Source organism: Nothobranchius furzeri, chromosome 7 (genome assembly GCF_043380555.1).
Source record: "Nothobranchius furzeri strain GRZ-AD chromosome 7, NfurGRZ-RIMD1, whole genome shotgun sequence".
Taxonomy (NCBI): Eukaryota; Metazoa; Chordata; class Actinopteri; order Cyprinodontiformes; family Nothobranchiidae; genus Nothobranchius; species Nothobranchius furzeri.
The window spans coordinates 70237489-70251835 of record NC_091747.1 but is presented as its reverse complement, the minus strand read 5'-3'; the positions used below and the strand labels follow the sequence as shown (position 1 = coordinate 70251835).

General features: G+C 43.1%; 1 protein-coding gene across 1 annotated transcript in view; it reads right to left on the bottom strand.

Annotated features, from left to right (window-relative positions):
• Window positions 1-13120, bottom strand: part of septin9b (septin 9b) — a 140003-nt gene extending 126883 nt beyond the window's left edge. The window contains exon 1 of the mRNA XM_054751778.1: window positions 12929-13120. Coding sequence (XP_054607753.1) covers window positions 12929-12956 — 28 coding nt within the window. The 5' untranslated portion in view covers window positions 12957-13120. The remainder of the gene's footprint in view (window positions 1-12928) is intronic.
• Window positions 13121-14347: the final 1227 nt, after the last annotated feature.

Sequence of the window (14347 nt, the reverse complement as noted above, 5' to 3'; positions counted from 1 at the left end):
TATGAAATACTAGAACCAGACACAACTTTATTTATTTTTTTTTTTGATTAAACTGATTTTTTTCTTAACGTTCTTGGCATTTTCCCGCACAAAGTTAAACAAAACAATGTTGATTAATGTGTGTGTGTGTGAGAGAGAGAGATAGAGGGAGAGAGGGAGTTAAAAAAAAATAAAAAACCCGACCGGAGCGGCGGTAGTGACTAACACAGCACGTCAGCTGTCTTGTCAAATGCACCACGTAAGTTACGAAAAAAGTAACTTTAAATATTGAACCGAAAAAGAGGCGAGCTGAAGAAAACCTAGGGAGTTCTGAAGAAACGTGAGCAACAGTGCAGCAATCACAGCGAGATCCGTTACTTTGTGTGTGCGTGGATGAACAGGATGGACTGCGCTCCTGGCCGGCTGCAGTTTTGTGTGTAGGGAGGGGCGAGCGCTCTATTTGACTGGCCAATCACAGAGCATTAAGACAGTCAGTTACCCAATGAGGATTTTCCTTCAGCACGATTACAGATATTTACAGCTTTACTCGTTTCATGCTCGTATTCATCAAAAATGCTTTATCCGTACCGGATACTCGTCTGAAAGGAGTACCCGGCTCGTCCCTAATATTTATCCATGACATAAGCTTCATATGCTAATTGTCTGATCTTTCTCAGGATCTAACAAAGCTGATAGCAAACAGCGTTAAATCCTAGTATGTAGATTAACAACGCTACAAGGGGTACAACCATCACCGGTGATATGTCTAAATATCAGGAAATAAGACTCCAAATCATAACGTCTGAAGATATTTTCTCCTCCGGCTGACTTCTATGTCCTCAAAGAGGTGCACCAGAGCTTTTTTTCCCCTCCTACTAGCGATCGCTGCCCATGTTTTAAATGCATAAGTAAAGCTGACCTTTTAAGTTGTTCTAAAAATGTCGACTATAGCGAAATTCACTTTCATGTTCGGAGAACTCTGGAACACTGGTCTTGTGATGGTTGCACAGGCACTGGCTACCTCTTGAAAGGTAAACGTTTCCAGCACCTCACCTGAATGCCAGGTTTTACTGGAACAACAAGAATGACTAATCTCTACCAAATCCTGCACAAAAGCACGAGCCCGGCAGTCAGAATAAAGTTAGCTACTGCTCTTTGTCTATTCCTGTTCGTGTTATAAAAATGACGAATAGACTGATTTATTTGTATTTAATGTCATTGTACATAAATCTTGATGGATGCTTGAAACATGTTCAGAGGAAAAACCCAGTGAATGTTGTTGTAGATGGAGATCCCTTTCCCTAAAATTACAGCGTTGGTCTTCGTGGTGGAGGCTATTTCTGACTGCTTGTTAGGTTGTTTTTCAGCTCAGCTTGAAGAAACTTTGCCACTAATGTGAGATGGAACCGTTTATTGAAAACACCATTAGAGCTTGGGCGCTGATTCAGACTCTGCGGAGGCTGACTGAGGCTGAAGCAGCGTGGATCGGCCAGCTCAGAGCGGCTGTTTGATGGTCGATGGAGATGGAGTGGGGACGGGTGTCTTTGAGACAAGAGCAAAAACAAGTGGGAAAGGAACAAATGAAAGGAGATGTGGAGGAAGAACTGATTACATTTAGTGGTTGGATGAAGGAGAATGCTGACTGACAATAAGAAGGACCAGGTTGTCATGATCCTGCCGTGTCCTGACCATGCAGCCATCATCCACCTCATCAGCCTTCATGCATCACACCTGGTCCCCTCATCAAGCTCATGCCACACACCTGCCTCACCATATTCCACAGTCAACCACCAGCACTCTGCCAGGTTATTGAACTATTGCTAGTAGATCTTCCAGCCTTTTCCTCCTGCCTATCATCCTCTACCGACCTCGTTTCACGCCTGACCCTCGCCAAGAACTCTGCCTCCCTCCATGACCCACACCTGTCCACAACCACGTCCCGAACCTACCTTGTTGTGATCCACGCCTGTCTTCGACCCAGTCTCTTGCCTGCTCCTCGTATCTGCTTCGTCTCAGCCTGGTTCTGACCGACGCCTGCCCTCGACTCTGCCTTTACCTGAACTCAACTCCGGTAACGTCTCCTCTTCGCTTCAGGCTAATGAAAGCTATTTACTGCTGCCTACTGTGCTCAGGTGTCCTTACGGTCCTCTGCCAAGTTCATAACAGAGGTACAGTGTTGCTTAGAACTGCTGTTAGATGTGAAGCTTGGTCCAGTTAGAAGTGACCACCATCAAGTTATCACTGGTTGCTCCAGAGAGTTCTGCCTGGCTGACTGCAGCCTTTTCTGGTCATTTCAGAGTTTGACAGAGAGCCACAGACAGAGCAGAATGTTATTCACCGTTACCGTGTCCTCCATTGTTACGATAAATGATCTGCTCTTGTAAAGAGAGTCAGAGGGCTCTGAAGCAGTATCATTCATCCATTCACACACACTTTCGCACACTGATGGTGATGAGCTACAATGTAGCCACAGCTGCCCTGGGGCTCACTGACGGAGGCAAGGCTGCCGGTCCCTCCGACCACCACCAGCAGGTAAGGTGGGTTAAAGAGCAAATTGCATACATATATATATATATATATATATATATATATATATATATATATATATATATATATATATATATATATATATATATAATTTCTAATTCATATAAAATGCTGTCCAAAAAAATACTATTTCAAATGCTTATTGTGGACATTTTGTTTTAAAACATAACAGCAGAGTTTTTCTAGTAAAAAGTGTCCTTTCTCAGCAACTTCTCAGCTCTTTTTTTCTAAATGTAAACCTCTGACGTAACCAAAGGGAGTTAGAAGCTAGTCGCTGCCTCAGCTCAGTGCGGAGAGTGGCTAGTTTTAGGGTGGAGAGGTCATGTTATCCAGTCAGTGTGTGTGTTTAATAGTGTTGGATTGTGTTCATGTTGATAAACTAGAGTGTGTGAAGGCTGTACCAACTCCAGCGTGTCTGGACATCGAGTCCCCGGGTTTCCAGATAAGAGAAACAACGCCTCTATCTCCGTGCCTGAGGGCGTTTTGTGCAGCTGAAAGGACGGACTTCTGTAGCCCACATCGGTCGGTACCGGGACAGGGAGGTGTCCGCTGGGCTCCAGGGACCCATGGTAGTGTTTAAACAATTAAATGTGAGTTTTCTGGAACTTAAATCACTGTCAGAACCAGGTCAGAACCGACCACCAGAAGAGACGCGCGGCACAGCAGGCCAGCTGGGTTCCGGGTCGGAACCGGATCAGAACCGCTGCCTGGACCACCAGGAGAGGATGTGCGGCTTTTAAAAACACCGGACTGGCTCTCTGGTGTCTGGGTCGGACCCAGCTCACAGAAGCCTGCATGAGCTCCAGAACCAGATGACAGGCGTCTCTCTCCCTCTGCTAAACTACGTTACGTGAACGGATATTAGAGAGTATGAGACCGCTGACAGACTCTCATTGGTATTAATATTATATTACCTGACTATACTATTGTAATTGTCTGGTACACGATAGTAATCTGTACAATACTGTAATGTTAGCACACGAGTTTAAGCTAGCATGGTTAACTCACCTGCTGCTCCCCCGCTGCTTCTCCTCACATGGTTTCTCCCTCTGGTATGTCTCTGCTCTCTGGGGCGAGCAGCAAACTCATAACTTTATGGTTTTGATCCATCAGAAGTCGAATTATAAACATCTAAAGTTTCCTCTGTGAGAGAGCCGGCATTAGAATACGTATTTTTCACTGGATTAAGCTAACAGGACTCCTTCAGCTGACGTCACTTGGTTTGGCCAAAAACAAACATTTCTCACAGAATTGACTCTAAAAGCCTAAATAATTTATGTACGTGTAAAAAAAAAAGTTTAAAACGAGTTTCTATTATGTTTCTAAACATTGGTTCTTGGGAGTCTCTAACCTGCAGTTTGCTCTTTAAGTGACGTAGATCTGTCAGGATTTTCTGTACCAAGCGTTTTTCCATCTAGTTTGTAGAAGCTATGGAAATCGGGCTAGAAGACTATTCTCATGTTCAGCCTGCATGTTAAACTCGGACTGATCATTTTCAAAGATAACAAGTTCTCAGTGAACCTGCTCTTTCCTGTTTTAAGTAATGAGGGGCAGATATACAGTAACACTCTCCTTTGTGCTCCTCTTCATCCATGACATTAGACTTTTATTGATTTTGTTCTTCTTTCTGAATGGAGATAGCTCCAGCTAGAGCTGCTGCTTCTCCTCATCAATAAAGGTTTTCAGAGGAGGTTTGAGCATCTGAGTAGGAAGCTTCTAGGCCACCTTCCTATGGAGGATTTATGGGAATGTAAAACTGGGAGGGAGGCCTGGGGTGAACCCAAATGTCACCAGAAGGATTCTGGACCATCTTGGGCCTCCTGGAGGAACTGGAAAGTGCCGTCATGTCTGGGCTCCCCACCTGGACCTCCTCTGCAACCCAGTCTTGGATTATTGGTAAGGACAGTTGAATGACTTTTAAATGTATATACAGACTAGTTAATCATGCACTGAATACTTTCTCTAAGTCATAAATATGATAATTAGGCTCAAAATGGCCTCAGTAAAGCTGTCTGATAGCTCAAAGGAAGTGGCATTCCCAAATAATGATGCTATTGTTTGTACTACATGAACTATTCTTCCTGTGAACTCCCAGTGATGCCCTCATTAAAGAGTGTTTTACTGATGGCATCTGCTCGTAACATCAGGTGTTGCTTTCATGAACACGCAGCCAAATTACTTCCGTCAGGCTGGCTGCTCCTCATGGTAAGCAGCAGTGACATGGCCTGTGGTCGCTCTTGTGTTACTCACAGCGGAGCTTTGCCGAGCCGAAACGTCATCGCTAGCGTCTCTATTTATAACCAAAGTCCAATGCAGTAGCAGATGATGTCATGCTGAGGCTGCAGGGGTATTTGAGACAATTCATCAGCGGCAGAGAGGTCTCCTTTGTAGCAGCACGCATCATAGCGGTGTGGGTCAGCGTTTCAGAGCCCACATCAAACTTACAGCTGGGAGGACGGATAACCAGGACATAAAACCTCCAGGAGCAGAACAGAAACCATATGTCATTTTTCTGGTTGTAGGAGGGAACAGGTTAGCCTGTTAGATCTTGGAAGGTTTATCTACGCTGGAGAAAGTTCACTGATGTCTGAATGTGTCAGGCCTAAGCCAACCAGAGAAGTCAGCTTTGGTACTTGGTACTCAGGGGTGTCAGTGTGATAAGGACTGTAATGTTCAGAGCTCAGCAGATTAACTCCAAGGTGGGGAATAAGTTAGACAATGACGCCCATGCTCCTGAGAGACAGTTTTATTATCGCAGGGGGGTTGTGGTGACTGCAGAGGCAGTCCAGGCCAAAGCGTGACTCAGGCAGAAGGGAATCTGCTTAGCCGTCACTAAAGAGCCATTGTGAAGGAGAAATAAAGAGAGGGATTGACTCCCCTCATCTGCTCTCTCCCGAGAACCTGGTGTAGGAGGATGGATGGGTGACGTGACTGATGCTGCAGCTCCAAGGATTGTGGCATCTCGAACTATCTGAATCATTTTACAAGCCCTCATCGAAAAGACACAGTTAAAGCACCTGAGTCATACGCAAACCAACAAATGGTGAGAATGAAAAAAAAAACACATTCAGATGTAATTTTATTATTTCACGCCTGTGATGTCAGGTGCTGAGAAGTGACTGCATCATGGACGTTCTGATCAAATGTTAAAATAAATCTTGTATTAATATTGGGAATTATTAACAGAGGTGTGGACTCGAGTCACATGACTTGGACTCGAGTCATACTCAAGTCATTATTTTAATGACTTCTGATTTGACTTGATACAATCTATAAAGACTTACGACTTGAATCGACTTGCATCTGGTGACTTGATGATAACTTGAGCATATTTGATATTTTAGCACAAAAGTGACACGACACGGACAAAAATCATGAATCATTCTTGGTTCTGGGTTTGATCTCGTTCTGCTAAACGCAGCAGCTCTTTGTTTATTATCGGTTCCAGTTGCACTTCCTGCTTGTTTGAGCAAATAAACGAAGCTTTAAGAAGCTTTTATTCTGGAATTTATTTATTATCATCGTCACTAAAACTAAGTTGGACACATGACTTGATTATGACTTGAAAATTCAAAGTTTAGGACTTGGACTTCCACATAATTGACTTTAGACTCGACTTGGACTTGGTTGTCTTTGACTTGGGCTTGACTCGAGACCTGACTGGAAAGACTTGTGACTTGCAAAACAGTGACTTGGTCACACCTCTGATTGTTAACATGATGATGGCTCTCAGCTGTTACCCAGATTAACATTCATCCAGTTAGCATTGCTCAGATGAAATGCAATTGACTCAAAAAGTATCTTAGTGGATATTCTGCAAACAGTGTACACACACACACACACACACACACACACACACACACACACACACACACAGCTTTTGCCTTATTAGCTCACTTTCTTAAGCTTGGTTTATGCTTGACGCATTCACTTTCCGCGCGGTGATGCGGCTCGCGGATGGAACGCGCTTCACAACTCGCAGCGTTTATGGTTCATGCGGCTCGTCTCTGCGGTGAGCCAATATTCTCCCAAACTGTAGGGGGCAGCATGGAGCTCTACGGCATGCACCCAACACTACACCATAGTAGACGTAGAAATTACTGTTTACAACATGGCATTCCAGCATTTTTAACAGCGTTCTCGTCTTTTCCGACAGTGCGAGCTATTTCTCTCCAAGAATTATTAACAACATGTTGATCACGGTGATCTCTGAGAGCTGAATCATACAAATGTCTGTATTTACGAACCTCTGCCGTACTAGTTCTTGCCGGTCCGCCATGTTTTTCCGCGTCCGTCCGTCCGCGTGGTTAGAAATTTTCCGAGGTGCGCTTTGCAGAAATTCTGGGCCGTGCGGAGGCGCGGCGGAGGGGCGTGGTTGTTAAAATGACGCAAAATGACGCAACTTTTCCGCGCGGAGCTGTGCGGACCTCGCAGACGCGTCAAGCATAAACCAACCTTTACTTGTGACTTGCAAAGCAGTGACTTGGTCACACCTCTGATTGCTAACATGATGATGGCTCTCAGCTGTTACCCAGATTAACATTCATCCAGTTAGCATTGCTACGATGAAATGTAAGTGACTCAAAAAGTATCTTAATGGATATTCTGCAAACAGTGTACACACACACACACACACACACACACACGCGCGCGCGCGCGCGCACACGCACACGCACACACACACACAGCTTTTGCCTTATTAGCTCACTTTCTTATGCAGGAAACAGCTAAAGTTCACAATTTGCACTCACTTAATAAAACCCAGCCGCCCCGATCTTGGTGTTGACCCTCTGTGGTGTGCTAACGCACCGATTTGCATTAATAACCATTCACTTAGGTGGTCTAGTGGTAGAATGTCCGCCCTGAGACTGGGAGATCAGGGTTCGATTCCTGGTCGGGTCATACCAAAGACTTTGAAAAAATGGGACCCAATGCCTCCCTGCTTGACACTCAGCATTAAGGGGTTGGATTTGGGGGTTAAACCACCAAATAGTTCCCGAGCGCGGCTGTGTCTGCAGCTCACCGCTCCCCCAGGGGATGGGTCAAATGCGGAGAACTAATTTCACTACAACTAATGGGACTTTAATACAATAAGAGAAGAGGGCGTGTTCCTTAGAGAAATCAAGGGTTAACGACAAATTGACACAAACAGACTTGAGAAAATCACGGAAATGTCTCTACAAGGTGAGATTCAGCTTGCTTTCTGAACCCACCCCACCATGAGGATGTACAGCGCAGCTGACTGGGGTCGTTCAAGCGTAGGAAGGACAATAAGAGAACATTTAATCCCTCAGGTCTTCCTGTCCATTCAGGGTCACGATACAACACAAGCACATCTACTTTGTTAAGTCCACAAGAGCTTTAACAAAAAGGGAGGAGCAAACACCTTTCTGCAGGTTATATGAGGTAGAAAATGACAAGTAGCATCTTAACTAATTTATAACCATTTCTGTGAATTTGTAGAAAGATATTTGCGCTCTCAGACCCGCTCCATCTGCTCAGAGACAGATGGCTGAATCTGGATCTCTGGCCCGGGTCGAGTTAGTCAAAAAGAAAAATCAAACGTAGCAAAAGAATTAATTCTCAGTTCTGTCTGAGCAATAGCTGGAATACTTAAGGTCATGATGTTGCAAGGAAGCATCAGAGGTGGAGGACCAGAGACGATCTCCACACTAAACCACAAAGTCTATCACATGATGACATCTAAACAGAATCAAGACCGGTCTCCTCTCACCTGGGGGTCCATTCAAACTAATACCAGAGCAGAATTCCTTCACATGGCCTCACAATGGGAGAAACTAGATGTGCTTATATTCCCAGACCATTTTTCTTCCAACACTAACACTTTTGATCATATTAATCATTTATTTCTGACCATGAACTGTAAAGTGCACTTGCTGGGTATGTGCATAAAACTCCATGTAGGTTTGAATGAAGGCAACTGGACTTCTTATATTCTTCTACAGAGTACTTACTGGGTCACATTCTTACCCTAAATGTCCCTCTGTACATAGTGTGTACGTACAGTACCTTATACATACTCCTGTAGTATCCAGTTATTGAACAGGTCCCTGTACCATGTACACAACCCTGTAAGTACCGGTACGTTCCAAAATTAAAGACACACTTGGCAGTTTTGCTTGCTTTGAGCACCTTCTAGTGTCCGTTATTAATTCTCTTTGGTCAAACCAAAAATAAAATGTATGTCCTTGCTGTGCGTTGGTCTTTTTAACGCCTTAATCTAAGAGCTGAGTTGTCTCCCAGCCTTCCTTCATGTCTATAGGAGTCAGTCATCACCAAATCAAACACATCAGCTGTGTTCGTGATCTAAAACATGCAGAAAACGTGCTGGAACCAGACTGCAGCGGCAGGTATGTCCAACAGGTGGCGCACGTCATACTGAAGTTGCAAATGCTGTATTGTGGCCACAGAGGAAGTTGGGGGTCTGAGTGACATTTCATTAAAACTGAAGCTGGGGTATTCAATTTCTTAGCACATGCTGGCTCAAGAAAATGATTTTAAAATATGAAAAATGTGTAAAGTATTGCTTTAAAACACAGTTGTGTATGTAAGTGAGACCTAATAATCGTAAAATAAAAAAATATGAACAAATAAATTATAATTAATGATAAAATGCTATTCCCGATTCATGGTAGCTCCTTGTTTCTCAGCAAGAAGGCTGCAGGTTCAAAACCTGAATGTGACCTTTCTGCGTGGAGTAAGTGTCTTTCCCCATGGATGTCTGCATTTTGTCCAGACGCAGATTTTTCTCCTACAGAGCCAAACACGTGCATGCTGGGTCGGTTGGAGTCTGAATGACTGTAGTGTAAAGCACGTTGGAGTCCTCCGACTCAGAAAGGCACACAGGTGCATCTCATTTATCATTTATTACAGGTGTGAGTGAGTGAGTGAGTGAGTGAGTGAGTGAGTGAGTCCTCAAACAATCTACTCAGGAAAGAGTAAAAAGTATTTGGTAAAAAGGCTATTCAAGTATGCCATCGTTGGCACAGGAAGGACTCAAACGCAGAACTGAGAAGCTGCTCGTATAAAATAGAATTCTTTATTCCGAGGTCAAAACCTCCGCGTTTCCTGTCAGCGTGAAGGTAAAGATCTAATTTATTAGGCAATGGATAATCCGAATAGCGCCAGCAAAGGTAAGTGGCCTGTATTTGATATAGCAACTTCTAGAGTCCTGGAACCCCCCAAGCTGCTTTACAACACAATCAGTCATTCACCCATTCACACACACATTGACACGCTGGGATGAGCTACGATGTAGCCACAGCCGCCCTGGGGCGCACTGGAGGCGAGTCTGCCGAGCACTGGCTCCACTGGTCTCTCCGACCACCACCAGCAGGCAAGGGGGTTAAGTGTATTTCCTAAAGACACAACAACAGTGACAAACTGAGCAGGGCTCGAACCTGCAACCTTCCGATTACGGGGCGAGCGCTTAACTCCTGTGCCACCGTCATCCACATGTCAACAGAGGCCAGAGGCTGGACTAAAGAGCACAAGCGACAAACAACCTGACAACAGACGGAGAAAAAGGACGAGGTTTAAAAAACACACAGAGAAGGAAGGTTCGACTCCCTGTGGTGCCTTGCCCATTGGACTGACGTGGTAACCTGATGGGTTCTTGTTACGGATTCAGAGATGGAACCTGCCAGGAGACCCATCTGGGTCCTGATCCATCTGGGCTGGGCCAGAACCATCGCTGGCTGCAAATGACATAAATAATTGTTTGCTGCATGATTGTTTTCATGTTTTCATATTTTGTTTGGGAGAAACGGCATTATGCATGTTCTCTGAGGGTTCAAGGGCAGCAGCTATATTTAGGGTGTGTATTTTTCAGATGTTTTGGGGTTAACTCTGCACATTAAAGGAGTTCTCTTTGTGGACTTAAGGTAAGTATATATATTGTAACTAGGGCTGGGACTTGATTAAAAATTTTAATCTAATTACAGGCTTTGTAATTAATCTAAATTAATCGCATTTTAATCGTTCAGGAAAATGTGCTCTCAAAGTAGAACTTTTAATTAAAATTATGAGACAGAGAATCAAACATTAGACATGGTTATTATTCTAAACTAAAGCTTTTAATAAAAAATGCATTTTTATTATTCAAATGTCCCTGTGTGATATGAAACAAAACCCAAATCAACTAAAATTTATAATTACTAACAGAAAACACCTGCAAAGGGTTCCTGAGCCTTTAAATAGTCTCTCTGTCTAGTTGAATGACTGAAATAAATTTGACTTTGCACCAGATTCTAATTTTTCCAGTTTCACTTGTTTGTATAATTGGGAGTTTTTATTAGCATTTCTACTCATAATGTAGTAAAAACACATAAATAATAATCCTTCAAAATGACAGTAGAACAGGCACAAATATGATCTAGGACTTAAATGTACTAACTTTTAACACCAGAGCAGGCATGGCATATTCTGAGAATGATCAGGAACACTAACTGGTTCCAGTTGGATGACTGGAGGATGATGGGAAGATAAAAGATCATGGCGAGGAAATAATGATCTGACGAACAGGTGAGTGGACCTTCCCTACATGGGAAGTCCTGATGTCACGTTAAGAAGGGGATGCTGCAGACCCGCAGACTCACGCCTGCAGCAGCGGATCTGGTGTGATCTCCAGCCTGATCACAACTTCCTCGTTCCTCGCTGCCCCAGATGCACTTAAGCATCCGCCCCTTCGCTGATGACAGCTTCAACACACCTGCTGCTTAATGATAGTAATGCATGTGATGTTTAGACAGAGACTCATCTCAGAAACGTATAACTCCCCAACAGAATTGTTTAGAAAATCATCAGAAAAGTTTCAGAGTGTTTCTGTTTCAACTTTAAGACACGTTGTCTGTGATTGTTTACAGAGTAGTGAGAACACGGAGCGTTCTCCCAGAGGAGGTGCCTCTCGTTTGTCTGACTACTTTCATAAACTACTGTTAGGGCACAGAATTATTCTGTCTGGTGCTTTCAGCGCTGCACAGATGTTACGTAAATGTTAAAAAATATAGCTTACTGCAACTTTTGTAAAGTTTCCGGTGCCACCGGGCAGCTGCAGCAGAGACGATCTCTGAAAAATGTCCGCGACACGGACTCTGTTGTTGTCTGGAAGTTTTTTTTTACCAAGTTAAGAAAAGAGGCGGACGTGTTTCCTAAATCCTGCATCAGTCCAAGCAAGGCAGCTTCTTTCTGTTTTTATTCCGTTTTAGTAGCCATTAGCACTGTGCATTGTTGTGTGCGTCAGTGATATTCAGTCTATGAGGAAATCGTGCAATGACAAAGGTTCCGCCGTGCTAGAAATGCAAGCTGCGATTAAATGCGTTAATTTTTTACGAGTTTTTTTTTCTAATTAATTAATGGTGATTAACGCGTTAAAGTCGGTGTTCTGAGAATTTCTCCTACCCGGTAAACCGTCCTATCCGTTGTTACTGAGCAAGTGCGCGCATGCGCACAACACAAAAGGGAAATGCTAATCCGCTGTCATATTTGCAGGAAAATAGATAAGTAGTAAGTATTAGTACTTTATTCTTTGGTTAGGGTTAGGGTGAGGGATAGGGTTTGTGTCAGGTAACACAACGTAAAATTATACTACGGGTAGGACGTTTAGCCAAAGTAGGACGTTTTCTCAGAACACCTGCCCTAATTGTAACCTGTTGTTTGGAGGTGGGGGGGGGGGGGGTCCCATATCCAAAACTAAGTTAACACGTCATGTTTTTTTTCAGAGCAACCATTCTACTATTTTTTTCTGTAAGTTTCAACACAAGCTCCAGCAGCATCGGCTTGTGCCACAATTCCGTCTGCTGAACACAGAACTCGTTATTTCCCCCCAGAGACCATCCTGAGTTCCCAAGTGCTGAGAGACAGGGAGCCCACAGATGGGGCCAAAGCTGGAGATGTGCTCTGTATGACCCACAAGAGCTTGTACAGGAAAAACATGCGCCCTGATGCCACGAGCAAACATTAAAAAATGACCACCGGAGCCAAACAAGCATAGCTCTGCCTGAAGGAGCCAAACAGAAGGTCAGGTGGAGAAGGGCAGATGATGATGCAGACGACTGCAACAGCCAACAGACCCCGAGGTGTTCCCACTAAGGGCTGTACAGTCATCTATATAAGAAACTGACCCAAAAACTAACAAGGTGGTGACGCCTGAGTGAGTTAGACAAGTTGGAAAGCCACAACAGGGCGACTCGAGAAAAGAATCAAGGAGAATAATTCACACAGAAACCTGCTGCAGCGCATCAACCATGGATGGAAATAAAATATTCAGCAACTAAACCAAACCAATCACCGCTTGTTATAAACTACGGGATGCTTTCGTTCATGCGCTCGGCTTTTATGCATTTGGAGTATGAAAGTAGACGGGTTACCGCCGAGTAAATACCGGAATTCGTGGTCGTGGTCTTTTTCATGGTTAGAAGTGCTGATCCACTCTTCTGTCGGTAAACGCAGCGCGCTGATCCTCAGAGGAACCCTGGAGCTGTCCGACTCCCGCGGTCTGCGCTGGCTATGGTTTCTGCCGCAAATCTCGGTGGCGGTGCGCAATGATGCCCTGTGAGTGCAGACAGAAATCGGCTGGAGTTGATGATGTGCACTTATCACGCTGTGATAGAAACTACCTAATGAAAGAGAGGCGTGCGCATGGTGCATGGTGGAGGCGGGTGGAGAGCTCAGCTGACGCGCTTTTACGCACAGATCGCATTTGGAGACGGTATCTGGTGAGTGTGAGTCCACCATAAACTAGAAGTCCACACAAGCAACAAAAGTCCATCCAGATGAGTCTTCACAAAAGTCAGTTTGAAAAAAAAAAGCCTGTTAGTTGTTTCCAATGTTTTTATAATTCCAGCTCGCCTCAGAAGCTAAATATATGCGTCATCAAAAGATGATATTTTATGGACTTTAGACAAACAAATGTTTGGAATCCAGTCTAAATATATAGTCACATTTAAATGTTTTAAAAATAAATGAGGATTTAAACTCAATATTTTATTATGTTGTAGACTAAACGTGCCTACAAAACAAAATTAAAATAAAAAAGCTGAAATAAGATCTCAGCTTTTACACATGTAAAGAGTTTCCTCTGGATAACCGACATCTACTGTATTTCTGACTCAGACACAAACCTGTGGTCTGGCCATGACCCCTGTGACCCCTTTAACCTCTCGAGACCCACATTTGTATTTGGTGTGATTTAAAAGAAAAAAAAATTCAATTCTAGCCATTACAGATTAGTCGACTCTCATTAGCGTGAATAAAATGTTACTTAGATGAAAATAAAATTAAATAAAAATGTTGACAAATGTCCTAATAAAAAATACATTTTAAAAATGTTACTTTAAGTCAATATCAAGTGTCATATATATATATATATATATATATATATATATATATATATATATATATATATATATATATATATATATATATATATATATATACTCTAAATAGAAGAGAATATATAATTATAGTTCAAAGACCAAACTGAGCCCTCAGGTCCACCCACCAGAACCTTCTAGAAGTTCCAAAGACCAGATATAACAGTCGAGGTGATCCTCCATCCAGACTGTTGCACCCCCACTTTGGAATGATCTTCCTTTATCTTTATGCAGCATTGACAGTCTGTACACTGTAAAAAACAGCTAAACACCCTTTTATTTAACTCTGCTTTTACCTAAATCTATTTTTAACTCCAATTTTTAATCTTTCATCTGTTTATGAAATGTTATAATTTAATGACTTAATTTTTTCTGATGTTAATCTATTTCTTTTTTTTAGATTATTATGATTTTATGAATTTATTTTA